Below are 26,237 nucleotides of genomic sequence, written 5' to 3'. Positions count from 1 at the left end.
AAGTCTTTTATCTGTTTAGTTGTCCATCACTTCAGAATGTAGAGTTCTAACTGGTGCATGAATATTGTGGGATCTTTCCAGTGTCAACATAAATGATTTACATACTCCTGTGACCACAAATCTGACTGGTTTATCTTTTTTTATCACAGAAAGCAAACAGGTTGGCCATGATGGTTTACCTTTTGTAAATCCATGTTGATCGTTCTCAATTACCTTCTCTTTCAGGCATCCAGAATTTGTTTTAAAGGGACTTACTAGATGGTCTTCCAAAAGCCAGAAGAAAAAAAGACAAGCTTTCCCCTGGATTTTGAGGACTATTTTAAAGATAGGTGTAACTTATGCCTTTCTCCAGCGCCTGTAACTTGCCCCAATTTCCTTGACTTCTTGGATAGGTGATCAGCCTTGCAAAGACTCTCACAACCATCAGATGTACCCCTCAGGTATCATGGGCTTGTACGACACAAGCTGTCTCAAGGAATTCTTGACTCAGACCTTATCCACTGTTGGTAGATGTTGGTCATTTAACTCTTTCACTAAAGGCAGAGCCTTAATAAAATTTAGTGAAGATTGAGGCAAAATAAGGCATTGAGCATCTCAGTCATATCTGTGACTAAATCATCCACCCCATTTAACAACAAAACATTTCCCTACTAGGTCAGGCTATTAATGAAGCTCTTGTTATGCTCGATATCTCTTCTAAGTTTCATTTTCAGCTGACTGCTGGCCTTCCTGACAATATTTCTTATGTGCTTACACTTCTAAATTCCTCCTTTCTAGCCAGCTCGTAGTTTCACCTCTGTGTACTCCCCTTTTTCATCAAAGTTCTATAATAATTTCTTTTTCTGGCTGAACCACACTCTTGCTACATGCACCTTTTCCCTGTTCCTGCACTTGGATAGTGCTGTATTTAAAAGTCTGACACCTTTTAGAACTACCTTGAAGGAACACATTTGCCTCCCATGGGATCTGACTGATCTATTTCCTGAATAGACTAAAATTTGCATTCATTCTGCTACTCTCAATCCTCACTTCCCTCAGGGCCTTGAATGCCAGTGTTTCATGGCAAGTACAGCCAAAGGTGCCATTAATTAATCACATTCAAAAATATCTCTTGTCCACTGGTAAATAACAGATTCTGTTGTGTGTCAGTCTTAGCTGTGCCATCATGTATCAAGAAGTCACTCCCAGTAGTCTTCAGGAACTGTCTTCCCTACATGCATCCCACCTCGTTGCACTTCCAGAGGTTGTCAGGAAGGTTAAAGACCCTCATGGACAACTAGGATTTGCGATCCAGATACTTCAAGGTGTTTAGAGAATGCTTCTTCCTTTCCTTTACTCTGAATGAGTGGCCTGTAACACCACTGTGACTCTCCTCTGGACTCTCCTCGCATCCTGTTCTACGTGCTATCAACCAGACTATCTTCCATCCCACTGAAGAACTTCAAAAATCTGAACTGCTTCTTCACAGAGAAGGCAACACTCCCTCCTTGCTTTCTCTGGCTACCTTTTCCTAGGAAACTGTCTATTGCAGCACTCCTGTCTTGCAGTGCAGGCTGTCGCACCAAATCTTAGTCATTCCTTCCAATTATGTCATAGTTTTGTGATTGCATGTGGAGTAATGTCTACTCCTAGTTGCCCAAGATGTATGAATTTGTATACATATTTACTTGAGGTGGGTGCTCTTATCTCTCATTTTTGTCGGTGAGCAGCCATTTTCTCTTGACCTCATCCATCACTACTTCACTTAAATGTGGGCCATTGTCTCCCTCACATATAATTCCTAAAGAAGTCTTTTCATGTCTCCTTTCACAGCCAACATTGCAGATACATCCAGCTCTAAAATTATGAAGCCTGCTTATGTGTACACCCCAATGTAAATCTGAAATCCTAATTAAGCTGCTGTCAGTGAAGCTCTTGACATGTGTGATAACCTCAACATCACACATTCATAGCAGGAGACTGATTACATAGAAGCATAAAGTTCAAGATCATAACCAGGATGTCACTAAATCTTTCAGGTGTATTACATACCTTGAAAGAATTAATTTAAGTCTGTATTCAGATCTCTTGTTACACTAAAAGCTGTTACAACAGTTCTATTTTCAAAAAGCTGTATCAGTGTTTCTATATTGAATTCCAAAACTACATGTTATTCTGATCTTCCTAAAAAAACATTATCTATACCAAAAAACCCCAGAAACAGAGGAAATCAACCAATTTAAAATGAAAATGCAGCTTGTTAAAGTAACAGGAATATAGTTGTAATTATTTAAACTACACCTATACTGAAATATTTTGTTTAAGAACATTTATAATACATTCAAAAATCCTAAAGGCACTTAAATTATTTCAAGAAGAAATAGCAAAAGTTAGGTACTCAGAAAACCACCTATAGCATACATATATTAAAATACAGATGTCTAGTTGAAGATATTAAAACTATGGACTTCTGCATTACATCTAAATATTTTCATCCATATTCAAAACAAAAAAAACTTTCTCAAAACTTTTGATTTATTTCCCAGGTATCTCAAAATCTTACCCAGAAAGTCCTTCAAAATATTCTTAGACTTCATTTTGCTTTTAATAATTTAAAATTCAATCATTATTGCACAGCGATTATAAGCAATTTTACATCCCATTAACCCTGCTTTGTTTTAATTATAAAGATCCTTTGTTAGATTCCTTTAAATGATCCAGTTTATAATTTCAGGTTATCCTAGGGAGCACTTTAATTCAGCTGCACATTCATCAACTGTTTATGTCCTGTTAATTGTTGACAACTGCACAATTGCATTCTCTAGCTATGATTGATGAATTGCATTCACAAGTTTAGCTATTAAGCAGAATAAATATTTATAACAATTTTCAATTAAAGGATTGTTATCTTTTTCCCCAAAAGGGTAAATTAAAAATAAAGAGGCTGATTGCAAAGAAGAGCATTTCAGTAACACACACATACTTATTCTAAAACACCTTTCTGAGAAAAGTATAGGGAGGAACATGTGCCCGAGGGCAGTTTGAGTAGACATTCCTATGACTGGATTTAAGAAATGGTCCTTAAATGATTCTTACTCTTGAAAAGTCAGTGTTAGAGGGGATTAGAAGGTCCACTGGTATCTTAAAATCTGACTGCTAAAAATATATAAATATAGGATTTGCTCAGAATGTTCATTTTATCAATAGTGAGCATAATAATATCTGATCTCAATATCCTGGCTGAGAAAATAGAAAAGGTCCAAATTGTATTGCATGTTACTATCTAAGAACACAAGCTTACTATAATTACTTAGTCTGTTGCCAGGTACAATTTCTTGTCCAATGTGCGGTACATGACCCACTCAGTTGAGCCCTATTATGGTGTAAAAACTCATATTTGCCTTTCATAGCAAGAAGAATTTCCAATGGAGGGACTTATGTTTCCTACTGCTATATAGCACTATAACTTCACTGTGCTCAGGGAATTCAAAAGAATTTGCACCAGCCAAATTCTGGGTAATAACACACTCTTTTATTTTTTTTAATACTCATACTCCTATATTTCTATACTCTGATGTTTTCTAAATTTAATTTCAAATAAAGGCATGATTTAACTACCAAAATATCAGCTAGACAAAAAATATCCTACAATAAAGAGAAGACTTGATACTTCACTTTAATAACTATATATCATTGGTGAAAAAAAGAAATCACACATAAAATGACAAGATCTCTTCAACAGGTGTATTGCTATTTCTTTTTTTTTAGCTACACATAACAAAATGCATAGATTCAAATGGATTTACTGTATTGGCTAATACAAATCAGACACATTGCCTAAGTGGTTTTGTTCGTCTTGGGTACTCTCATACCAGAAGGGCCAGAAAGTCTCCCTTCGCTTCCCAGCTTGGCGGCTGGAAGTAGTGAAAAACAATACACAGAGTAGAATACATAGAATTAAAATTACTTGAGGGTTGATTAAAAAATTTAATAAAAATTTCAAAATCATGGAAGCTCATATAAATGTATTGACATGTGCGCTTTGCAGGACTCAAATTGTCTGTAAGTTCTAGATAAAATAATAATGAAATTATAGTTTAGAGAAGTATGTCTGTAAAATGAATACTGTGCTCCTAAAACAGATGGAGCAGCAGATGGTTTTACAGATTGGGCTCCCTGGACTGTCTGGGTAAAACAACCTTGCTGCTCTGGAGAATGGTGGTTCAATTCTCAAATAACCCTAAACTTATATATGGTTCAAGGGAATTCTATTTCCTTCTGTCAATAAACAAAAGTTTCAAAATTTACACACTTATAAATTAAATATTTACTATATATAAAGTATCTATACAATAGATCTCTTAATTAACATGGCCTTTTCACAATCTTTTTGGAACAGATGGTGAGGAAGTGTATCACCCAATGGAATAAATGCAAAATGACTACTTGTTCAAAAGCTTTAAAATTCATTACCTTCCTTCATTGATGAGCTCAATAAATGCAAGTCCTGCATTCTTCTGAATAGAATTTTGCCATTCCTAAGAAGATAAAACATAACATGATCAAAACCCAAGGATTTTAAACCGCATTTTTCAAGCTGACCCTGGTGACTTCCTAAGGAGATTGAATTCAGGCAGAACTTCTTAATTCCCCCAACACTCCCCCCCATCAAAAGAATTATCTGATCATTTTAAAAACTGTTATTAATTCAGATTTTCAAATAAATTTAGGTGGTCGTGTCTTCTTTTTCACCCTTAAGTAAGCTTTAGTTTCCTTGTCTAGAGAACAAGAAAACACATCTCGTTTCTTCAGTTCATGCAGTCGCCCGATGAACATTAGTGCAACAAAGTACCTTCTTCATGTGTCTTCACTGCTACACCTTGCACATTTTATTATAAAGGACAGGCAATAATCTGTATAAAATTTACCCTCATGGAGTTCAATTTTTGCTTCTTTCTGATTATATGTGAAAACAAAACCAGTCTATGATAACAAACTATTTTTTAAAATTGATTTACTGTTACCATGGATTTCCAAGATGAAATTTCAAACTAATATAAACCACCTGATATTAAATGTAACAGGATTTTACTTCATATACCACTAAGTTAAAGAGAAGTTTCACAAAGCATCACAAATAGCTTTTGTCATACAACCCACTGCTTCTATCATATCAAGAATTCTGATACTTAAGACGAAAAAGAGTTGATCTCTCTCTAACAAGTAAACACTACTTTCTTTTGTGATAAATCCTTAAAAAAAATCTTTAAAAGCAATAAAAATTTCCTCTGCATCATAATGAAAAACAAAACAAAGTACATTAGCTGGATTACAGAGAGAATTCCTAGACTAAGACTACATGTTGTCAATGGGTAGATGGTTACAGTTACAGAACTATTCCTTTAATAGATTAAATTTTTTTTTTCCAAGAGTAAAATGTCAGGCAGAAATTCACAATTCTTGTTCCCTAATATGGGTGAAAAAAAGATTAAGGAAATTTTCCATAGATGAAGGAAACTTTCTCAAAGGAGAGCTGTGAAATCTAGTCACTAATCAGCAAAGTGCTTCTAACTAATTATACAAATTTACGGATATGGCCAAGTCATGCATCTTAAAAAAATCCCGACAACAACAATCTAATACTCATGATTGGTTTTATAAAAGACAAGTTACTAAAATACCCCAATAATGAACATACTCTTGACCTGTGGCTGAGCAGGTAACTCCTGGTTAGGGAGCTAGAAAACTATTGTAACAGGTCCTTTCTTCAGTGATGCTTATTTTGTTATTTTTCATCTCTAGTAACTGAAGATAACGATATCATTTAAATCATCTGTGTAGAGCAGAAAACCACTCTGAGAAGCTAAGAATGAAAGAATTCAATTACCTAAACGCGGGCACCTTGAGACATTTTAGGAAACAAAAGGTCTGGGTTAGAGATAGTATTCAAAGTGTAGCATTTTTTTTTATCAGAGACTTTTACTGTACACTATACAAACCACTATCAGCATTTCTTTTGAGATACTTTTCTGCACCACAGCTGCCATGACTTTGCAGTCAGGAAAGAAGTTGAAAAGAGAGAAGAGAAAGGAATAAAGGCTTCCTAAGACAGATCGAAGAAAATATCCTAATTAAATTTTTAAAAGGTAACAGAGGGTCTTCCTACAAAAGCCCAAGAGATTCTTGCAAATATTTTGCCAGATCTTCCTGCTCAGTCTCTGATTCTGCAGGACATCCAAAATGGCTAACTGGATTTTATGGGAAATATCTTAAATTGTCTAAAAAGCCACTAAGAAGATGGAAGTAACAAAATACTTCTTATATTTCCATAGGTGGAAAATCTGATAGATTTATATGAATTAATTATTCATGATAAAAATGTTTGATACTTGCTGAACTATCTACCCAAAACTAGTGAAAAACATAATGATGCAGAACCTAGAAAGCAATTAGGATTCATGGTTCATGCATTGTTTCACTACAAAGTATCTATGACAAGATTTATTCAAGACTCTCAACCCTCCATTAATCCACAAATAATCATTACTGCCACAATTTTATTTCACATTTAAGCATAACTTAACAAACAGATTCACTATCCAGAGGCATTAGCCATATATGTGAAGAGTACCTGGTTTTCTTCTCTTCCATTTTGTTTTTAAAAATGCATTGAAAATATTTTTCAATGCCAGCATTACATTTGCCTTTGCAATGGCCACTCATGTCATTGTATGTCATTTAAGAACTGGATTGAGATGTGGAGCAGTTTTGTTTATATTCTCTCAGATTCCAAAGGAATCTTTCTCAACCCTGAAATGCAAGAAGCTGAAAAACAAACACCAAATGAAATGGATGCAGGGACAGTAGCTGGAAGATTTATGCTACAGCCAAATGGAACCACAGCGTAGTCATTTGGTTATTAGCAGCTAAGTGCTTGAATGACTACACTACATCTCACGTGGTTTTGGTGTATCATGAATCTTCTGAGCCTTAGAGCAAGAGCTTGAAGCCTTTTCTCTGCCTCAAAAATGATGGTAGCAATTAGGCGCTGAAATAACAGAAGCCTTTGACAAAATCATGTATGAGACAGCTACTTCTGTGCAGGAATGCATGGATCTCTTCTCTTGGGGCTCCTGCTTGGTAGGGCTGTAGGGATGACTCAACAAGGTGGGGTGCGGAAGACTCAGGGCTGTCTAACACTGACAGTGTTCAAGAATGACACCACTTCTTTGTACTAAAAATAGAACAAACATTTGGTTTTTAACTTTATTGATAAATAAATTTAAAAATTGTCTTCAAACATAATTACCAAACATCACGACTTTAGACATTCAGTTCAATTACTTCCAGTATAGCTTTGTTGTAAATAATTTATGTTATGCAAAATTCTATTAAATTCTATTAATAAAAAATGTACTAATTAATTAGGATAATGGAAATCGCCGCATTCCTTAACTTCTTCTCCTAATCTATTCTGTCATTGCTTGAAGAGTGTCAATGCATAAAGAATGCCTCAGTACCATCTCCTTGAAAGAAAGTTCAGACTGAAAGCTGTTATGAAACTGTTTCATGCAGAGGACAGGAGATGAATACCACAGTACAGATATTGCTTGAAATTCAGGGGTTTTTTAAATAAAACATGATGCACATTCATTTACTCTCTGATATCATTACAATTTTTATTTTTGAGTGTATTTTCCAAGTTTTATTTCTTTAAAATTCTCAAATCTCCAGTACACATTAAAAAAAAAGGAAAGAAAGAAAAAAAGGAAAAAAGGAAAAAATAGTCAAGGCATGTTAAATTGATTATGGAAAATTTGCTTTGGAAAAAAGTAATGGAGGGGTCAAAAAGGAAAAACTAGACTCATCTTGTTAAGAACTTCTTCTTAGTTTATATTATATTTCTTTCCAAATAATCTTTTGCTTACAATTTTTAAATTTTTATTCATGATGTCTAGAACATGTCTTTAAAAAATCTTGTGATAATGTAGTATAGTTATTAAAAAAGGAATTGTGATTCTCAGAGTTCTCTCACCCTTTCCACTTTCTGCAAGGAAGTTTAAATTTGTATCAAAAATTTCAAGTTTCTCAAAGGAGTGCAGTTACTGAAATGGAGAGATACCTGGTGTAGTAATCATCCTACAATTCTCCTTGAACTACAGGTGCTACTGTGTAAATCAATTTATCTTCATTGGACTTCTCTTTTCTCCATGCCTTAAATATAACTGAGGCTACTTTGTTTTTGTCATATTGAACATTTAGTGAATTTTCTAATCTAAGACAATCATAACTCAGTTGATCCCTCAATTCTTTGATCACTGCAGTGTAATTAAAACTTATTGAGACAGATGGAATTCTATTATATCAACTTTCTTCTTTCTAGACCCTTGAATATATTTGGTGGAAAATCATGTATGGAGCTGAACAGGTGCAAGCTTTCATCTGGAGAAGGAAATGGAAACTATAAAAATGTGTTTGCAATTCACAACATGCATGTAATTTAGCTCGGGTTTGAACTCCATGATGTGGAGTTACCTCCTAAAATCACCAATAACTTCCTATCCAAAAATCACCAATAACTTGCTTTACTTCATTTAGGAGGAAATATTCAAAAGAAATGTTACATGATGTACAAAATGTTTTGTGGTTTTTATATGGCAGAAAATTGTGTCCATTAAAAGCAGGTAAAAGAAGGCAAAAGCAGGTAAAAACAGGAAAACTGATTTCAAGACACAGTCTCATAAATTTTTTAGATGATTACACTGTTTTTAAGACCATAGATTTGTCCCTTCCAGTCCTAGAAGAATTTACCTAAAGATATTGGAGTCTGAAAACCTTGCATTATTGTTTGGAATGAGAATCAGATCTAAGAATTCCAGTAACACTGCCTGTATACTTCTCTCATACTCATATATACTACTGATAAAGGATAAAAAAAAAGTATTTTTGGTCTACTATTTCAATAAATTTGGGATCAATTTTAGGCTTTTGTAATTGGTCATCCATTTTAAACGTGGCTTTTCCCACAATAAGCAAGTTGCAGAATGACTGACGACATCCTTCTGGAAGGAAAATCTGCAAGTATTGGAATGCTCCTGGCCTCTGGCCAAATCTCAGAAAGGAAAAGAATGCAAAACTTTCATAACACTATTTATGTGAATATGAATTTAATAAAACAATGGTAATAGAAAGTTTTAGATTACAGTTTCACAGGACTGCAGCGTCATTTTCCCTCTATTCTCTTGACTTTAAATAATACATTAATTTTTTGCTTTTTTGGTAGCACACAGACCCCATTGCCCTTCTGATTACCTGTGGTAATTGGCCAATTTATCTTGACAATGGTGTCAACATTCCCAGAGAAACATTTCATTGGTATCTTGGAAGAAAAAAAAAAAAAACAACCCAAAAACTACAATTGCAAAAACATTTACATTATTCAAACAACACCAGAAAAATGGCCAAATTTATTCAGAAAAGTAACCCTTAGCATCTTGCAGAAATTCTGCATATTTTCTAATACAGACAGAAGAGAGGTACTACAGGATACACATATCTCCATAACTTCTAGAGCTTACCTCCTGACTAGAAATTTTTTTTTCAGTTAAGGGATGCTAAAATTTTTATTAACAACATGTATGCTATGTATGGCAATTTATGCTAAACACCAGTCCACTTTTTACTCAACCACTGTTAGAGATGGATAATTAATTTGAACTAATTCTTCCCAAAATAAATGAAAATAAATAAATAAATAAATCTTTGGATGTACAGAAAAGTACTCCTCATATTGTCTCCATTATAGTGAACTCCCTGAAAGCTGTGGTATGTTTATTATTTATGAGGGGTTCCAGTAATGAGCTTAGTATCCTTTCCCAACCCTTCAAGAAGTACCAACTCACTCTGACTGTCTAGGTATTTCCTCCAGGTCTCAGATCCTTCTCAATTGTGTGGGCAGCTTTATAGAAACGTCAGGGGAAGACAACTTGCCACATTTAACACAGAGAGGCTGATTCTTACAATTTCCTTATTCTTGCCATGAATCCAGAAGCTGTTCAGATCAGCATCTCACTTGTGTGTATTCTTTAATATTTTTTAACAAAATTACTCTGACAAGGACAGGCAAAAGAAAGGGCCTGAAGTCCCTTGATAACTCTGATATAATATAAAAAAGAAAACATCCTCCTTATTACTAAAAGCAAAACACAGAATTCATTTTCTAAATGTATGGGAATCTGTAAGGACACCTCACAGAATGATGAAGAAAGTAAAATCGCTCAACAAGTAGGAAAGAATATACTAATGGTTTCCATTTGAAAGTTAGATTATCAGAAGCAGATGATCAAGAGATGAAGACAGATTGGGCTGGAAAACATTCCACACATGGACAATGCAAGAAAATTCTGATAACTATGATATTTTGGAAAATAGTTTTCCAGATCATTCACCAGAATTCCTTAAATAAGGTAAGAAATGCCAAGGGTGGGGGAAGGGGGGGAAGTCTAAAAAAGTAATCACAGAACACCATCTCCTCAGAAAACCACTTAATTTTAGAGAAAAAACCCAACAAACATATAATGGAAAAAGTTTTTGGCTTCTCCTGTAGCTTGTACTGGGGTTCATTAAGGAATTACACTGTGTGTATAACAACCTATTTGTGTATAGGCCATATGGTGGATTATGAAGAACCCAAAATCAACATTAGAACCTAATTATTTGTTTAAGCTGTACCATATTTGATACTGCATAAGGAAACAGAAGAAATACCCCCTCCCTCTTGATAGACCTTTATATAGTCCGAATAGGATGAGAATATTATAGAAACTACTCGCTTCACCTGAAAAGATTGTGATTATTGAAATTAAATTTGAGCCTATGGTAAAATGTGGAGATACAAAGCCTCATTTTGGAGCAACATTGCTGAATATTTAATACACCTTTCTAGTGCCTTGTCCAGCATATGAAAATCTGTGTGTTTTTTTCATCTATTTTAACTTCTTGCTCTTGCTCTAACTTCTCCCATCAAATGCCAAAATTCCTTTCTTGTATCTTGACTCTTACAGAAGCAGCCTGTGTTTCCTAGAGTGCAGCCATTGATCTACAACCTTCTATAAGCTGTTGGTATTGTGGCTACCTTTGAAACATAATCAGTTAAAAATAACTTTTTTACTCAGAGTTAATTTTTTGTTTGATGTAGCTGTTTCCACCATTACATATTCTGATGAAAGGGATCAGCAGCAATATGGAGCTAGACATGGAGAAGTTACAATACATCTGCAAGCGTGATCTTGGCCAGAGAGAATCCTAAACTGACCCTAAAACTGTAGCCTAAGAGTGTGTTTCCATTAGATGCAGAGATCTGAATTTACAGCTTGCTGCCATGAAAACACAAGTTGTGTTTTCTCTTTTCTCCTCTGTGCCCCCAATTTTTCAATCCTGAATCTTGTTTGTTAAGTAGCTCTGGTGGCTTTTGAACAAGGTTCTTAGCTAAAGAGCCACTAAACCAGGGAACAAATGTCTGAGAAATTTTCACATGTGTTTGGGAGTTAGTCTTGTAAATATCAGCACTGTTACGAAAGTGGGGTTAGCAGAGAAGAAGCTGCAGGATGGAAGTAGTGTAGGAGATAGAGACCTTTGCTAGGATAAATGTTTTAAAGATATCCTGGGAAAAAGGATTATTGAAACAATAAGTTTCTGTATTTTTACACATTTCTATGCATCATTCCCCTCTATAAAATCAAATTTTAATTCAGACTTTTTAGTCATATTATATGCAGAGTTGTCTCCTATTTGCAATAGTTTGAAAACAGACAGTGGATAATGCCACACAACAAATGCAAAAACACAAGCAAAGGTAAAACACCCAGCTTGTTTTGTGATCAAGAAAAGAGAGATTAAAAAATTATATCCTCATTGGAATTTGCTTAACCAACCCTAATTTCATCATTGAAGTTATATCACACTTAATTTCCTAAGTAGATTAAGTTATAGGGTTTTTTTCCCTTAGATTTAAGGGAAGGAGTTATTATTCAACTTATCTTCAGCCTTTCCTATTGTGGTTGGTATCAAAAAGACAATAGCAAACACTTGTGTAACTGTTCTGCTACCACAGTTATTCTGAAAGGGCAATCACTAATTTAACAAAAATTATAGACTATGAGAACTCTAGGAATACCTCTGGAGGCAGACCAAGAACTACAATTAAAGTTGAATCTAATACTGGCAACAAGAGTAAACAGACAAGAAATATTACAAAAAAGGAAAATCTATAATGAAAAGTAAAAGGTTTTGCACAGCAGAGCTGGGCAATTCCTCCTTAAACTCTTATAGAAAGCCTTGAATACAGTATGTTTAGTGTCACAAATTGTGCACTGTGCTTCTACTATATGAATTGTACATTTCAAGGCATCTTCTGGTCAGCTGCAGGGACCAGAAAAAAGGGATTTTTTTTTTTGTTTTTATTTTGGTTTTTTAAATTTTATTTTTCCTTGGTTTCTGTGTGGATCAATTGCCAGTTACTGAAGAGCTATCCCATACTTTGAGGCAGAATGTACATCTAGATGTGCTGGTGTATTCTGAAACCCCTGCAGTGCCTGGTTGATGGGTCTTTATTCTCAGAGATAAAACAACCATCACATTTCCTCTCTGAGGATTCCCTTTGAATTTACACCAGCCAGGCTCATCTTTGGGGTATTTTTTGTTCATTTGTTTTTACACCTCTCCTTGGAGTGTGATTAATTTCTTGATATAGCTCCAAATTTTTTCTGCCACTTAGGACAATGCAGCATTTATCCTCATAATAATTATATTTTCAAACAGATTGAGTAACAAGATGTCTTTAAAAATAAAGCAGTATTTTCTTTTTAGGAAAATTATTTTCCCTTGTAAATAGGTAAGATACAGAAAAATACAAGTGGCATGAGATAAAACTCCTCTGGGACTCAACTACTCAATTTTTTCACAAGCTGTCTCCCCAAAGAGAAGAATCTGCAAAGGATCTGGAAGCAATTAGAAACTATTGTAGTGTTTTGGTTAGGGAAAAAAAAAAAGAAAAAAGAATATGAAAAAAAGTAATTGAAATCTAAATCTGATGTAAGAAGGAGCTACACTGCAAAAATTGATGCATTTTTCTAATGCTGCATGGTTTATTGAAGAAATCTGCCACTCCAACAGTGACACAGCTGTGACATGCTCAGCTAGGCTGAGGGAACAAAGACCAGCTAATCAAGCACAGATATTGTCAAACATAATACATCTTCATCCATTTTATGTAGAAATAGACTAAATCCAAATAAAAAGTCAGTGAAAATCATTATATGTTTATCATCAATTATTTAGAAATTTTTTTTCAAGTGCTTGGATGTGTGATTATGGTTTATATAAATAAAGAGAATAAAGCTCCAAATTAACCTAAATTTTAATCTAGTGCAGTAGGTGTTACTAGGAAAAACATATAATACAAGTATTATCTTACTGTAAAAGAAAGATTCTGAAAACACAGACTAGTGCATTTTGTTCTTCCCCAAACCTACAAATGAAGTACCATCCATACAGGAGTTCCTTTAAAACTTAAAACGTATTTTTCACAGAAACTCCAAATTCCTTTGGGGGAAAGGCTTGATTGCATATTCCTCAGAGCCTAAAAGGCTGCCCATATGAACTGAATTATCCATGACATGTACCTTCAGACATTTGTAATGTGATATTTCATGTAAATTTAGACCATACCTTGGATGTGAGCCGCTGGCAATGTTGATTTTATTCAGGAGCTCAGATAAGAAAAAAAATTCTGACATCCTTGCTAATCTGCAGTCGTTAACATGGAATTTCCAACATAAAAAGCATAAAAGCATCTAATTTGCTGTAGCAAATGAAAGGAAAACAAACTTTGCATTTCCCTTTCCTTTTCAATGTCTAAAGTTACTCTGTTCTGTGCAAACAAAATTGTACTTTTCAAAGGTTTTTATTATCGCCATCTATCTTTTGAGTGACACTTTTCAAACTTCCCCACATAATCTGTAAAATGTCATTCAACTTGAATATGAAGGATTTACCCATGTTAGAAAGAAAAGCCCTATTTACAATGGGATTATTAAAAACCCACAAACTATATACTTTATGCAGTCTTTCTAGTTCACATTGCTTAATTTGTCATAAGGAAAAACCCAGGTAGCGCTGCTTCTTCTCTATATAAATAAGTTATCCTCATTTGCTGTGGACAACATCTCCTATGATCCTAAATTCTGCTAACATTAGGCTGGATTATGATATTTGGCCATCATTTTCTTCTAACCATTTTATGTATTAGTATTTTCATAGCATTTATCTCATGTTTTCTTCTGACACACAGTTTTAAAATGTAAATTAAAAAAATAAAACAATACTTCCCTGTAGAAGAATAGAAGTGCAGAGTGTTTTATTTGCACCTATAGGATAAACCACTATATTCTGCAGAAATGCTACTGTTCAGAAGACTATTCCAGAGGTTAGCAAGGTGAGGGGAGGAGGCTGCAATTTGCACCACTATGGCCCCCTGTTGACAGTTCCTGTAGAAACAATTACCATGACTCCCCCAACAAACACTACAGCATTAACTCCTGAAGTACTTAATAATAAATGGACACCCAGAGACAAAGTCCTCATTATTTAGAAGACAAGGAAACAACCCTGAAGTATCAGATGTGGTATAAAAACTAAAAGCTTGCAATTCACTCAAGTAATTAGGTAGATGGAAAAAGAGTTCTTCCAAGCAAACACTGAAGAAAATAAATAAATATTTGAAGCTTCAAAATTATTAGGCGCTTCCCATTAGTCCAGGTGTAAAGTGAACCTTATTTTTAAAATACTTTGAAATAAAACCCAGCATATATAGGAGTCATAAAAATAACAAATTGATTTTTGCTGCATGTGTTACGTAGCTTTACTGAGATGTCTAAAGAAAGAGCATTGCAGAAAGAGCTTAAATTTCTCTCTCTTCCTTTCAATCAATATTTGAGGCAAAGTTTCATCTCCAGGGCCCTTAATGGCAGGAATTCCTGGAGCCAGCAAATGAGTAATGTTAAACCTATGATTAGATGATGAGGCCATCAAAGACACTACACCCTAATGCTACATTCCACTTTATTCCTGAGAACTGCAGCAAAACCAAAGGCTAGGGAAGAAAGGACTGTAAGTTATTCTTTCCCCTGAAAAAATGTTTCAAGAGCTGCTAAAAATAAAAGAAAAAAGTTGTATGACAAGAACATTGAGCTCAAAAGCCTTAATGGATCTTTTGGAATTTTCTTGGAACCCAAGACTTCACCATTAGGTAACAAATTTTTTGAGTGCCCTGCTAGAGAAGGTTTGAAGTTGAAATCCCACTGAGGATTCCTGCCAGGGATGTATTTTTCTTGTACGTTTCCCTAACTGATATCCCTCTAAAAGAGGAAGAAAAGAAAGGAAGAGGAAAAAAAATACAAAGGAAAACAAGATTTAATGATTTCCTTATGACACAAGCTTGAAGAAATGCAACTTACAGACAGACAAGGTAAGTTGGAATACTCGCCCCTAAATCTACTTGTAAATGTTTATTATTTGCAGATAAATTTCTCAAAAGTAGATTTTCATTTCAATTGTCCCTAGAAATGCCTTTGTTTACAGTTTATTTTTGGTATATGCTGTCAATATGCAGTAGTGAATGCTCAAGAAAAGCTATAATTTTCTTTGATAATTATATAATAAGTTAACCTGGGCATTTTATACACAAACTTATTTTGAGTTCAACTGGTATTATAGTTTTATGAGGAACGTTGAATGAAATGAAATATTGTTACAAGTTTTTAGAGAAGTATAAAAACTTACAGAGTTATTTGGATCTGTCGGGAAATCCTAATTTTCTTACATTCTACAAAGTGAAAAAAGTTCTAAAATGCTTGCTGATAACTTCTTACTCGCACTTTAAATTAAAAGGGTATATACACAATATTAGCCGTTAACAATTCCAGCAAGACAAATAATATAAAAAGTGAGATATAAATAATCCAAATAGCATGAGAAACTGGTTTAGCTTTCAATATTTTATTTTTGAAAGCATTTTCAAAACATTAATTATTTGGATTTCTGAGGAACTCATTACTGCTGTGTTAAAACCCCAATAATCAATGACAGAATTTTTATATAGAAATGTTCTGCTTCTACCACTTCTTGAGGACTACTTAATCCATGTTCCTCTGCTTTTTATATAGTGACAGCTATGTAAAATATACAATGTTATGTCATGTATATCAAAAGTAATAAAGTCAGCACAAAGCAATGTTTTAAAAAAAAGCACTAATTCAAAGAGAAATTCCAACATAAAATTATGACCACAGGATCCTACTTACATATTCTAAATAAGAGCGGGCTTGCAGGAGAGCTCATACACAGAGAAAATGCGTAATGTACATCCATACACTTTTAGAACATAAATGCAAATATACCTTGTATACTCTGTGAATACAGAAAAACTGTAGCATTAATCTCTAAAAAAAAAAAAAGTCTACAATTTACGTATTACCAGAAGAAACTGATTTTTTTTTTTTTTTTTTTTGGTAATGAAATGGAAGAATGAAACAAACTGCCAGATACAATTCCTTGGCTGACAGTGATTACACAATGAAATTAATCCAATCAAAACCAGAGAATATCTTACCTGTGAACAAAGCAGCATAACCAGTTCAACCACTGAAGTACTTGACTTCATACAAACAAGACCTGCAATAAACAGTCAAAAATTAGTTGAAAAGATGGTGGTATTTTGATATTATAGCTCCATCGTTCCATAAATGCATAAAATATATAAATGTATATTTTTTATAACTCAGAATAAAAGAAGTTTCAAGCACAATTAACTGAAACTTTCAGTTTAAAGAATAGTTAAATGTTCATAAAAATCACCTAGAATAATCTAGACCAGTTCAGGACAGAATGTCTTCTAATTATTTTTGGCATTTAGCATAGTTATTTAAATAAATAAATATTGGTATAATTTGAAGCAATTTAATGTATGATAAACATAAGTAAACAGCTTTTGAATAATAACTAATGTATATCCATAAGAATAACGTGATCGGTTAATAACAGATAAAGAATAAAGCCTCTGCTTAAACATTATTTTAATTTTCATCTGGTAATTGATTATTCTGTAATTGAAAGCTTGAGTATTAATGAAAGAGGCATTCATGAGAAATCATATTTTTATTAAAATCAAACCCCATAATTTTTAGGGCATGTTTCTTAGAACAAACCTTGGATTCTGTAATCTAACTGGTACTCATTGTTCTGTACTTCACATAAATAATAAATATCTAGTAACATTGTCGCTATTGCAAATACTGGTTTGTAGCTTTGGAAATGTAAATTTATTGTCTGAGAGAAGGATGCCATATCTAAGTATTTTGAAGATGAATTGTAAGGATATTTGCAGGAAATTTCATTTCTACTGTTAATCTTGCATGTGCTAGCTTCTGTTATCTAAAACCATATAGATATTGATATGATGCTTTAGGGCATGGAAACACATTGACTATGTTACAAAAATGATAAATTTACAAATAAGCTTAAAAGTAAGGGCTAAATAGGTGGCTGGAAAGCAAGCTGATGTGCTTTCAGAAGGTTTTTACAAACAGTGATTAGAGACGAAAGCACTCCTACACGATAGCATGTATATTTGTTTGGGGTAGTGGATAAATACCCTTTTGTGCCCATTTTGCTAACAGCCCCATCCTTATTGTACAGTAACACAGAACAAGCTGTAAGAAGCCACTAGGCTTCCATTCTATCAGATATAGAGGCAGTTAATGAAATAAGAGGCAGATGTGCAAAGCTCATTTAGGGAGACAATTGCTGTAATTGATCAGCTATTCCCATGCTCAAGTGCTAGAGGATCAGAAAGATTAATGAGATGCTTATCACCTGCAGGCTACTTCCACTGTTTGGAAGCTGACAAAGAAAATCCAAACAGAAGACTGAACTCTACAGTTAAGCCAATGCAGGTAGGACAGACACATCAAATATTTCATCACAGATTGTTGTCTGGTTTATTCTGAATTCGTCTCTTATTCCGTAAAACTAAAACAAACCAACCAAATAAACAAATCAAAATAAAACCTCTTTCTGTCATACACGTCTTTCAAAATCAGACCTCAGGTGTACTAAAACATGACTAAGGCAAAATAATGCTCTTGGAAACCTATCCCCATGCTACAATCTTCTAAATTTGTACATGTTCTTACTTCTGATTTTACATCAAAAGAACAAATGTATCCAGAATAAGCACCATACACAGTTATGAAAAAGAAATCAACTAAACTACATAAAAGTGATTACGCATCAGCAGTAATATCTTTGTATCTTCACTGGGTTTTCAGAAAGAAATTTTGACATAAAATATATACTTTGAAGATATATACATAATGAATATTTTCTGGCTTAATTAATTAAATTAGAAGTTCTTAAATTTCAAATACAGTTGGGCATTCCTATGCTACCTGTGCAGCTTCAAACAATACCAAAAATTTTTGGAGTGTACCTGAAATGGCCCAAAGCTAGAATAAATACTCATGATAATCATCCAGATAACAATGATGATCTAGTCCTAATAACACAAAGCTACAGACATGAAAAAACATGATCCCGTTTCAAAGAGTCATAATTGCTTAGACCAAGATTATCTATTTACAATAAGAATATTTATACACTCTAACTTTTTAATAACATGATAATGATATAGGTCTAAGTGGTCATCTGACCTCAAACTGATGTCCTTTCACTATTCCTCTGGACATTACTTGATAATTTTTATATATCACATCTAATCAACTGCAAGCTTGGGTTTAGCATTCCAGCACTGGAAAGGAGATTCAAACTGATTTCGTGAAATTCAGAAAAAGAAAAGGATACAGAACTGACATCTGGTTAGCACATCAGCAGGCCCCTTAGTTATCAGCTCTTTAATTGCCTGCTGATGAAACAACCCATTGGTAACAGTCATCAACACCTCTCATAACCACTAGTATTAGAAGAGGCTGGTTTCCAGGTCCAAAAGAAACTAATAATTATCTCAGAGACTGTAGCACTTTTTTCCTATGAAAACAGAGTGAGAGATAGGAAAGCCTCATTAAAGAAGGTCATGGTGTCAACGATGCTTGTCTCAGTCTACTGCAGAAATTAAGTGTGCAGCTCTCTACTTATGAATAAGCAGAACTTGGAGTGGCCCAGAGAAAAAATGGGGAATCCTGCATACCTTAACGGTCAGAGAGAAGGAAATAGAAACAGAAATACTTTCTGTTCACCTTTAAGTACTCATATCATACATTCCTTGAAGTAAAACAGAATACAGAAATGCAAAACATTCATAGCAGGGCCACCATTTTGTTTTATAAATTTCTTTCATATCAGCCCCCTAATCCTACTTCAGGGACTCCTTTCACTCAAAACACGAGGGAAAGTGTGTGCCCTCCATTCTATGCTCCATTTCCTCCATCCTAGCTGCCAAGGGCTATATTGTGCTTCTTCCCATTTTTGCCTCTTCCTGATTGAGCAGTTAAGATTTGAAATAAATAATGATTTTTTTTTCTGTTACACAAAACACAATTAATCTTCAAAATCTACTGTCAGAGCTGTCCTGCAGTCAATAGTAGAGAGTGATAAAAAAAGATCAGACCTAATGGAGGACAGATCTATTTCTGCCTATTGGGAAAAACTGTCAGAATGCCATCTCTGGTTGCATTATGAAGATCCCACATCATCAAAAGCTGCAGGAGCAAGTTTAAGAACCCCAATCCCTATCCTATTTAACTTTTCCTTCATAGACCAGAAAAAAAGGTAATCTTATTACTTTTTCAGTTTCTAGATTTGTACCCTCCTCTCTTCTAGGAGTCGAAATTGTGTGAATTGACTCATTTCTTTTGGCACAGCACAGGAACAAAAAAAATTTCCCTCAGTGCACAGTCTATATCCCGACATATAAAAAAATTAAAAGAGGGGTAGAAAAGTTTTCCTCCCATTTTTCAGTACAGTCTTCAGTCATGTCTTCAGTACAGAAGACATAAATTGGTTGAGGTCTCTTCATAAAACTAAAAATAGGATTTGTAGTATGAATCAGAATAAATATCAATTTTCCAATTGATTTTCTAAGCTCCAAAGTGCTAACAACTGCATTTTTTCTTCCTCTTTACCATTTTGCAGGGTTTGACAGGAGTTTTCAATGTGTGCAAAATTTTATTAGTTTTAACATAATGAGGAAAATAAAAGATAACAAGCTTGGAAAAATAATGGCATCTCTGATTGAAAAGAGCACACAAATCTATTTTCAGTTCTCTTCCCCCTCCTCAACTCTAATGAGAAAAAGTATTTGCCACTCAAACTAAAACTGTTGCCTGCATTCTTCAGCAGCAGATAAGTTCTTCCTATACCATCTGTATCAAATGCCATTAAGGAAGCTAATGTAATTACTAAAATACAAGTGGGTATTTCCTGCATACAGCAAGGTTAAAAAGGTCACTGTTGAACTGAATGGAGTGCGCGCTTTTTACATTTGCTGTTCTTCAGCAGTTTTCTTCATGGTCTATTCTCAGCCCATTAAATATAGCCATCAAAATTCAGCAATTTGATGGCAACAATGACCACATATATGGATGCAAAAACTAGAAGCATCAAGTGCATGACCTTGGCTAATCTGGAATAAATGATGTATGCCTGGCAATTATCTTGAAATGCTCTGGTTTACTTGACTTCTTTTTCAGTGCTCTTCTGTTGGCCCAAAGATATGCTAATTATTCCTTTTCACTATGACTTATTAATGTCTAAAAAAAGATTAATTTCAACTATACTGTTTTAGTCATGCCTGTGGCATCAATGAAGTCATGGGTTCAAAACTTCCAAGTCACCATGCTGAACTAGTCAGTGTGAATTTACATTTTGAAGAAATATAATGTAGGCTGATAAAATCAATTTTTAAAAAAAAATCCTCATGAAATAAGATCATGGTTTTGAACTTCTTTTTATTATTATTAATACAATGTGTGTATGAGTCTAACTGAATACCACCACAATTTCATCTGGTACTTATCAAGGTTTGCCTGCATTTTCTTTCAGTGATTTTACTTTGTGTCAACTTAAACCCTCATTGGAACTGGAATCAATTGTAATACTAGCAAAAACAAAACCTAAATGTTTTTATAGCTCATGTTCAACTTAGAGAAAAAGATGCAATTAACAAAACTTTAGAGCTTTTAGAAATCTTTCACTCAATTATAGCTTCTGCTTATCTGAAAAATCTGAGGTATGACTGTTAAAATGTTTGAGAAAGTTGAATCCATTTAACTCAGTTCAGAGAAAAATTGGTCGTTATTACTCCTCTACAGCATGTCATCAAAACTATAGAAGCTTTGTATAGTACAAGATACTTATGAAAAAACCACACATGCTATTAAATCCATTATTTGATTAATGTGAAAAATGAGTAAATTGTACCTAGAAATGAGCAAAAAGACCTAAAACTACACAGAAAAAAAAATAGAGAAAACACTGTGATTCTTTGTAGATTTTTTTTTGGTAAGGTAAGTTTTTTCTATTTCCTACTGATTTAGTCTTCCGCGTACCTTAAACAAAACCGTACGGTTTCAAATTCTTTCACAATGTTCTTAACAATTATGGGTAATTCCTACTGTGATATCTCTTCCCATAGTCCTCAGTGATTTCTATGCCATGAGACAGAATAGGAATTTTCTACTGGCAATTACCACTCACAGATTGGGTTTTCATTTTTTTCCCTTCTACTTTGTTCAGCATTTGTTAGGAATGGCACAACAAAGTTTCAAGGACATCATTTATCCCTGGGCACAGAAACTAAAGCATGTTTTGGCTGTGAAAATACTAGGACAAAAGTTATGGTGATGTTTTGGTTGGAAATGTGAGTTTTCCTTATATTTTATTTGCTCATTCTAAACCTCTTTCTTCAGCAAATTCTGGCACATGATTTCTTGAAATATATTTCTAAATGCGATTTATAAGAAAGAAGTAACAGGACTCCTTTTTTGACCAAAAAAGTTATTTAGATAATTTAAATCTATATTATTCCCTCTCTTCCATACGCTGTCACTCAGAGAAAATTAGATTCAAATTAATGTTTTTCATGAATTATCAAATTCCTGGGGAGTTCCCTAAAGAACTGAAAAGAGAGAGTATGGAGAGAAAATAGAAGATTGGTGAAAAATTTGGAAGTAAATGCTAAGTATGCAAAACTTAAACTGAAACAACAGATGTTCTTATTCCAAACCAAGCAATTATTGGGGGGGCAGTGGGAAGATTATTAAACAGAATGCAAAGCTTTGCAAGATTACACTTAAAATTGATTTTAGAACCATACATATGTCACATATTTTGTAGGCATTTAAATTACACTAATGGTCCTTATGAAAAGCAAAGGCTGGGAAATATTCAGGATTTGAAGAAAGTCTGCAGATGGAAATCACAGCCATGTTGCAAAATAATTATAACTTTGCTTTTAATAGATGAAAGAAAACACTATTCCAAAGACATAACTCACAAAAATAACAAAGTCAGGGCTATGGATTTAACAATTCCTCCAGCAGCCTCGACTGACATTACTGCCAACTCTAGGGACCATGAAGGATGGCTGTATTAGTACTCCAGACCATTCTTTGTACAGGCAAATCTCTTTACAGAACTGAAGAGCGATACAGAAAAATACAGTGAATGTGCATTAGACTCCATGTTTTTTAGTTGATCAAAACAGTTACAATTCTTAAAGGATTTTTTGGTTATGGTGAAAGATACTGCACATTACAAACAATTGTCTTTTTATGTGGTACTGGAAATCTAGGAAAGGTATCATCCAGATTATCAAATGGAATGCCTTTAAAATTTTATCATAAATCTTTAGAATGGACATCTTAGGAGAAACACCTCAAATAAACAGTGATAGGTCAACAAAATCCCCCAGATTTTAACCTGTCCCAACACAACTCAAATGGGTCAGCTGTTTTAGTCAGATCAGTAAAACAAAACAGACCTTAATATTGGGGCAATATTTAAAAGAGTAAGACTGGTATGTAATAGTTTCTTGAATAATTTTATTAAAGGGAGAAAACCTAAACTTCACAATTGCAGTTACTAAAAAGGAATCTAAATATGGACTGGAAAACATCCATATGGAATCACAGAATGGCTAAAACCCCTGAGAGTGTACCCACAGAGAGAGGATTTATTACAGCACATAGATGATTTAGTTTTAAAATTACAGACTTTTGTCCAGTAATCCCATGAGCTCCAATGATATTGACAAAACTGATACTAGTGCCACACTACTCTGAAGAGTCCAGCCTTATGCTAACCTGTGGATTTTCTGACAATTTTCCTTTAGTGTAATGGGATGCACAAATTCTCATTCATCAAGTGAAAAAGGAGACCACTTAATCTATAAAATAAAATCCACTACCACTGTTCAATATAATATACTGCAGAAGATTTTCAAAAATGATTCAGTTTTTCATTTAATGCCTGTGGTAAATTTTTATTTGTCCAATGCTCTATTGGAATTTACTTAATATATGCATTTGTATGTCATCCTCTTAAAACAGTTTCTTCAGACAGAAATCTTTCTAAATATCTTCCAAATATTTTCAAGTATTGTGGGATAGTGAAATAATTTGGTCATCCAACTTCTATAACAAAACAGATCTAAACTTCACATCAATCTATCATGCATCAATTGAGAAATTGTTCTAATCAGCATTAACAAAAAAAGCAGACAAAATTATTATTTTTATATAAAAGAATTCAACACAAATATTAATTATAAGAAAACAATTCCCTATTAAGTGAAGCAGATTTTTTTTAATGGTATGACACATATTTACTAGAATTTTTTTGTAAATTTAATGTATTTCCTCCTCTTCTAGACTACAGGTAAAAATACCCAAATCAATGATCACACTGTGCTGCAGTTGATCAAACTAAAATATCTCCAATCTTGAAAAGGTCTGTAAAGTGGAATTATTACTTTTCTGTTAAAATGTACTTCATTTTCAGGTAGACTTGAGTAAGTTATAAACTTTTTTTTTCAGGAGAAGCCTGGAAAACACAGGTTCCAGAAAATCCCAAACACTTATTTATCTAGAAAAAATCTCAATGAAAAGCATTCCAGATTTTTCCTCCAAAACCAAATTGTCCACTGTGAGAATTCAAATATTATCCCGAATATCTTCTAATTTCCCTCTTTATACTAAGATATTATTCAAATAAGTGGCTCACAATTGTCAATAAATTTCTAACTTAGCTGCTGCCAGGGACATTTCATTTCAATGGCAGAAGTAAGTAAAGCATTTATTGATAAAGACATTTAAAATTTAATTTAAAATGTGACAATTTAAAATATTTTTGAAGTTTTGTCATGTATTTTTTTGTATTTTCCTGGCATTCCTTTCCCAAGAGAGTTGCCAGCTTTGTAATTAAATTTGTTGAAAAATTACTAAAGGAAAACCAGTGAGACCAAAGAAGTTGCCACATATTTAATACATGGAAAAAAAGGTTGTCTTATTGAAATGAAGAAACATCTACCTCTCTTTTCTTTTTTCCTCAGTTTTTCACCTCCTCTCAAATCTGAATTTGAGGAAATACATTTTGGAACTATTACTTCAGTAGTAAATTATTTTCAAACTATTTCAAGCAGAAATAAAGACATTAATTTCACTCACTAACTTAAGTAAATGTTTATATTTTATACCTTTACTACAACAATGGTGCTTTCTGCTCATCTCAAGAACCTTTTCCAAGTCTTTCTAAGGTTGTCAAAAGGGACATCCTAGAAAAGATACATCATAGGTATGATCCCAAATAACAGCCTCTAGAATATCAAGATTTCCCTGGAAAAGTGTTACTTTAATGTTGTATTTTCCTTAGGTATGAAGCTTTATTTTTACTCCTTAAGTTTATCAACTTTTTCTCAACTTCAGTCTATAATCTATTCCTATTTGATGCCCTATTTTATGAGCTTATTCCTTTTTGTTTCTCTCCTCTTACAGTAAACATAGGAATTACTTTTTGCTTTCTTCTTTCTATTATTTTCTACTAGGTCCTTGTTACAGTCTTTCCTATTATTAGGGGGACATGGCAAAACTGAAATATGTCCCTGGTTAATGACAAAAAAAGGATGGTGAGAAAAGGTTAAGCTGCCCAGCAATAAAACCACTTACTCCTACTGATCCTCCTTACTTTCTTATACTTCTTCTCTTTAGCAATATTGGGGCCACACTGAGTGAACCAGCACAGCTACAAATAGGGAGTATAAGAAAAGCTCAGAGCTCATGCAGCTTCTTAAATTTCTAAGGTGACCAAGATGAACCTTATTTTAAGTAGATGTGATCTCCTGAGTAGCAAAACCAATTTTGTGTAAATATAAATGTTTCCTGAGAATTTGATAACAAGAAAAGGAAAAGAAAAATCTCCAAGCTGAACTTTGCTGACCTTAGTTGGCTGCCATCAGATCTCACTTCTGTCCTGAAGCCCTACTGACAAGAGCTAATCATTCTGAAACAGTGTCTCTCAAAACACAAAAAACCCTCTGCAGTCATAGATCCCTTGAAATGACTTGTATTTCTTGTATTTCAGTTTTCTTTATTTACTTGACAGTAACATTGTTATGGTCTCTCTCTAGACCGGCTTTGACATCACTTTGCCATCTTAATTTGACATATCACAACTGTCTCTGTTGTCTGACAAGTTCTTTCAGCATGAGGTTTTCTCATTGCAAGAAAATCTCCACAGACAAGAAGTATAAAAAGACTGAATCATAAAATTCCACACACCATCAGACAATATAAGAGAATAGATGTTTAGCAGATCTGAGGATCTTTTTTTGAAGGAGGTAAAATTTAACATAAAGTTGCACTGCACACAGTAAAGATACAGTACATTAGTTCTTGCAAAAATAATCCCAGGTATGTAGGGAATCTGTTAATATCTAGGTAAATCAAGCTACAGGGTTCATTAATGTTTATACTATAATTAACATTTTTTCTCCAATCAAAAAATTATCTATAAAAAGGTATTTTTTAAAATTCAATTGTAGTAGTTTTTCAAATAATTGAGTCTATAGTTTTTGTCCAAGATTCTTTTCTTGAGCCTTGAAGGCATGGAAACAAGTAAATCCATATCTAACAGAATGAACTGAAGAAATGCCTTTAAATCTTCAGGACCAGTAAGGAAACTTCATAAAT

General features: G+C 33.7%; 1 protein-coding gene across 10 annotated transcripts in view; it reads right to left on the bottom strand.

The window, feature by feature from the left end:
* NBEA (neurobeachin) overlaps positions 1-26,237 on the bottom strand; it is a 457,716-nt gene that overhangs the window by 230,281 nt on the left and 201,198 nt on the right. For all 10 annotated transcript variants that reach the window (XM_074535327.1, XM_074535328.1, XM_074535333.1 and 7 more), the window contains 2 exons: positions 16,649-16,710; positions 4,453-4,517 (listed from right to left, as the gene is read on the bottom strand). In XM_074535327.1, the coding sequence (XP_074391428.1) occupies positions 4,453-4,517; positions 16,649-16,710 (127 nt within the window). The remainder of the gene's footprint in view (positions 1-4,452; positions 4,518-16,648; positions 16,711-26,237) is intronic.

This window comes from Zonotrichia albicollis, chromosome 2 (assembly GCF_047830755.1).
Source record: "Zonotrichia albicollis isolate bZonAlb1 chromosome 2, bZonAlb1.hap1, whole genome shotgun sequence".
NCBI classification, from domain to species: domain Eukaryota; kingdom Metazoa; phylum Chordata; class Aves; order Passeriformes; family Passerellidae; genus Zonotrichia; species Zonotrichia albicollis.
This window is presented reverse-complemented; position numbering and strand designations above follow the sequence as displayed.